At 33.0% G+C, this 3,557-nt stretch overlaps 1 protein-coding gene across 1 annotated transcript; it reads left to right on the forward strand.

Moving 5' to 3' along the window:
- The first annotated feature begins 2,146 nt into the window (after positions 1 to 2,146).
- LOC106715379 (cathepsin B-like) lies at positions 2,147 to 3,070 on the forward strand. Its single transcript, XM_045682302.1, has one exon. It carries the CDS (start codon positions 2,147 to 2,149, stop codon positions 3,068 to 3,070), a length of 924 nt encoding a protein of 307 aa, XP_045538258.1.
- The last annotated feature ends 487 nt before the right edge of the window (positions 3,071 to 3,557 follow it).

Consider the following 3,557-nt stretch of genomic DNA (forward strand, 5'->3'; position numbering starts at 1 on the left):
TCACAAACAATATTAAATCCTGTAAGTTCGAGTTCGGAAAGAACCGGTCGACAAATATTAGCGTCGTAAGGTTCATTCAACGAACAGAGTTCGACTCGTGCATTTCCATTTGTCAACGAACTTGGAAGTAATGGAGGTTACAAATAATGGTATGTTTATTTTAATATATAAAATTTTTCTAATAGAAATAGAAAGAATCCTTGGAATTACATAGCAAAGATAAACGTCGTTATTTATGACTATAAATATTTTTATAGGAACGCCTTACATTCTTTACACATTCAATACCATTAATATCTTTGGAAAAGTGTTTTAAAATTAATTTTCTAGTACGTTTTATTTATTACTATTCAAATATTTCTTGTCAAATAATTTCAGTATTTACCAATAAATATTGGGTAAGGTTCTAAAAAGCACCAGTCATTAAATAAAATCCATACGAACAGAAGTTAGTTTTATAAATTAACTTTTAAGAATAAATTTAATTTTATCTATTACGGGACCAATGTGTTAATTTCTTGGAATTTAATAATCATTCATAAGCCGCATCCAAAAGTCAATATATTTCGTACTTCGCTTCGGAGTTAGTTTCAAAATATTTCTCCAGAATCGAAAGAGCTATTCGATGAACTCGCCGAGTATATTCCTGTGCTAAACTGATGATTTATGTATTGCATAAGACATTCACGTGCGAAGCAAAGCAGTGCTATGCGACATTTCTGACATCTGTCATTTGCATAGCTTATACGTGGAATAAGTTATGCCGGTGAACTGCCAAGTGTATCGGTTCTAAAAGAATTTCAATTTAAAATACTAGTTAAATGTTGTTTATCACTATTTGGCTTTGCTAATTAAAAGTTTTTTTAGAAATTCTGTTTGAATAATTATTTGCATACTGTCCAAAATATACTTTGGAAACCTAGCGTTCTAAATTTTTCTGATCTTAAATTTTATACCATTTCATTTATTTGTAACTAGCTGTCGCCTGCGACTCCTTCCACGCGGAATTAACAAAAAAACATAAAAAGTAGACGATATGTTCTTCCTGACTATGATCCACATCTATGCCAAACTTCATCAAGATCCGTGAAGCCATTCTGGAGATACCTTCAAACAAACATCCATCCAACCATTCAAACATATTAGTAAGAAACATCTGATAGATGCATCTATGAGTACCATTGTTCATCTTACATAATAACATATTAAGTTTTTAGTATTTCCAATAAAACATATAATGAATAGTAATGATGCAGAAGATTTTGTGCAAACCATTAGACGCATAGAGTCGCTAAACATTTCATAACTTATCGTATCTATACTGCTAATAGTCAACACAACATCAATGTTTATTGTTAATACTGTATCCACAATAGCATCACTTAGCCAATTATATCCTGAGGCTAAACTGTATTTGTGTTCAAAACAATGGAAACGGAAACTATACTACACCAATCCAATATTACGTTCCTAATTAACTATTAACCTCTTGCTTTAGTGGTTAGATTAATATTAGGCTACCTTAGGTTTTTTTATAATCAAAATAAATGTATAGTTATAAATGATTCAGTTTTTGTTTATTATTACTATTATTTTATTTAATTTATTCTTCTCTTTAATTATTTATTTATTCAAAAAAATCTTACTTCTTACTATTATAAATGCGAATGTTTAGATGGATGGATGGATGTTTGTAGGTATTTCTGGAACGGCTCAACGGATATTAATGAAATTTGGCACAGATTTTTTTTTCAATTCCGCGTCGAAGGAGTCGCAAGCGACAGCCAGTCTTCTTATATATAAAATTCTAGTGTCACAATGTTACCAGTCTCCTCCGAAACGGCGTCACAGATTTTTATAAAATGTTATATACATATTCTGTAGGTCTGAGAATCGGCTACTATTTTTCATCCCCCTATTAAGATTTTTTCAAATGCGTGCGAACGGAGTTGAGGGCGACAGCTAGTAATATCTATAAACTGTCTATTTGCCTATAAATAATATTATTTATGACTACAGTTAAACGCATTATCTTTATCGCTGTAATAAAAACAACTTAAATGCTATAGATATTTACATTTTCCTTAATCAGTATTTAAAGAGAACATGGTTATATTTTTAACTATAGTTTTTAGTAACTAGCACTATGCAGTATCTGGCAATACTATTCGGATTACTACACGCCGTAGCGTCATTCGACAAGGATATCGATTTGAAATACAAAACTTTACCAGAAGCTGATTTCATTGAATATTTCAATAATCTTGGTCTTTCCTGGAAGATAACTAGTAAAAAAACTTCAGATGTATCACAACTTGCATGCAGTTTCTTAAACTCAAGTTTCATAAAAGACATACCGTATATAAAATATGAAAAAGACGTAGACTTACCAATTGACTTCGATGCTCGGAAGAAATGGCCAGAATGTCCGACTATAGGTAAAATTTATGACCAACAACTTTGTGGATCCTGTTGGACATTCGGTGTTGCTACAACTGCATCCGATCGAACTTGCATCCACGGCAAAGGCATCGTTAATCTATCGGAACAAGATTTTCAATGTTGTCAAGAATCTCATCCAGGTAATGTTTGTCAAGGTGGTTTCCCATCAGTAGCATTTAATTGTTGGACCACTATTGGTCTCGTAACTCAACAATGTCAACCGTACAATATTCTTGAATTGATGGAAAATAAATGCGAGAGAAAATGTCACAACGATGCTGACTATGAATCTGACAAACATTTCGGTGCAAATGTGTACAGAATACAAAAGGATGATAAAGCAATCAAAACAGAACTCTTTGAAAATGGTCCAGTCGAAATGTCATTTGATGTTTACGAAGATTTTCTTCAGTATCAAAACGGTATCTATGAACACAAATTTGGACGTTTGAAAGGAGGACATAGTGTCAGGGTAATCGGGTATGGTGAAGAAAATGGCGTTGAATATTGGTTAGCCGCTAATAGTTGGGGTGATCTCTGGGGTGAAGACGGTTTCTTCAGGATAAAAAGGTTCCAAGAAGAAGTTAATTTTGAGGATGAGGTTTTAACTGGAATTCCTCAAAATTAAAAGAAGCTTGAAACGACTACTTGATATACCGTTCATTTATTGTCTCGTCATCATCATCTCCCTGTCTGTTCTCCGAATCAATCTGTCTGCCGTATCTCCATTGTCACCCCCTTCTTGATCATGTCACCTTTCACGCAATCCCTCGATCTCTTCATAGGCCTACCCCTACCGGTGTACCACTCCACACTCATACTTAATGTTCACTTTGCCACATGCGATTCTTCCCTCCTCATTACATGCGCGTACTACGCTACTGACATATCTTGTGTAATTTTAGAAAAATAATTACTGAAATAAACATAAAATAAATATCATTAAAGGTGACTTTATCTTCATCTCCCTCAATAAAGGTTGCTCTTTGGCCTTTTTTCATTACGATCTGCGTTACATACGATTATTGACAATATTCATTTACTTTTTTTTATAATTTTGATTGGTGACAGTCCCTTAACATCTGAAAATCGCTTTACTAATATGTATAAATATA

The sequence above is a fragment of the Papilio machaon genome, chromosome 18 (genome assembly GCF_912999745.1).
Source record: "Papilio machaon chromosome 18, ilPapMach1.1, whole genome shotgun sequence".
NCBI classification, from domain to species: Eukaryota; Metazoa; Arthropoda; class Insecta; order Lepidoptera; family Papilionidae; genus Papilio; species Papilio machaon.

Excerpts from the sequence above, each read along its gene's own strand:
- LOC106715379 (XM_045682302.1), top strand. The coding sequence starts at position 2,147 with ATGCAGTATCTGGCAATACTATTCGGATTACTACACGCCGTAGCGTCA.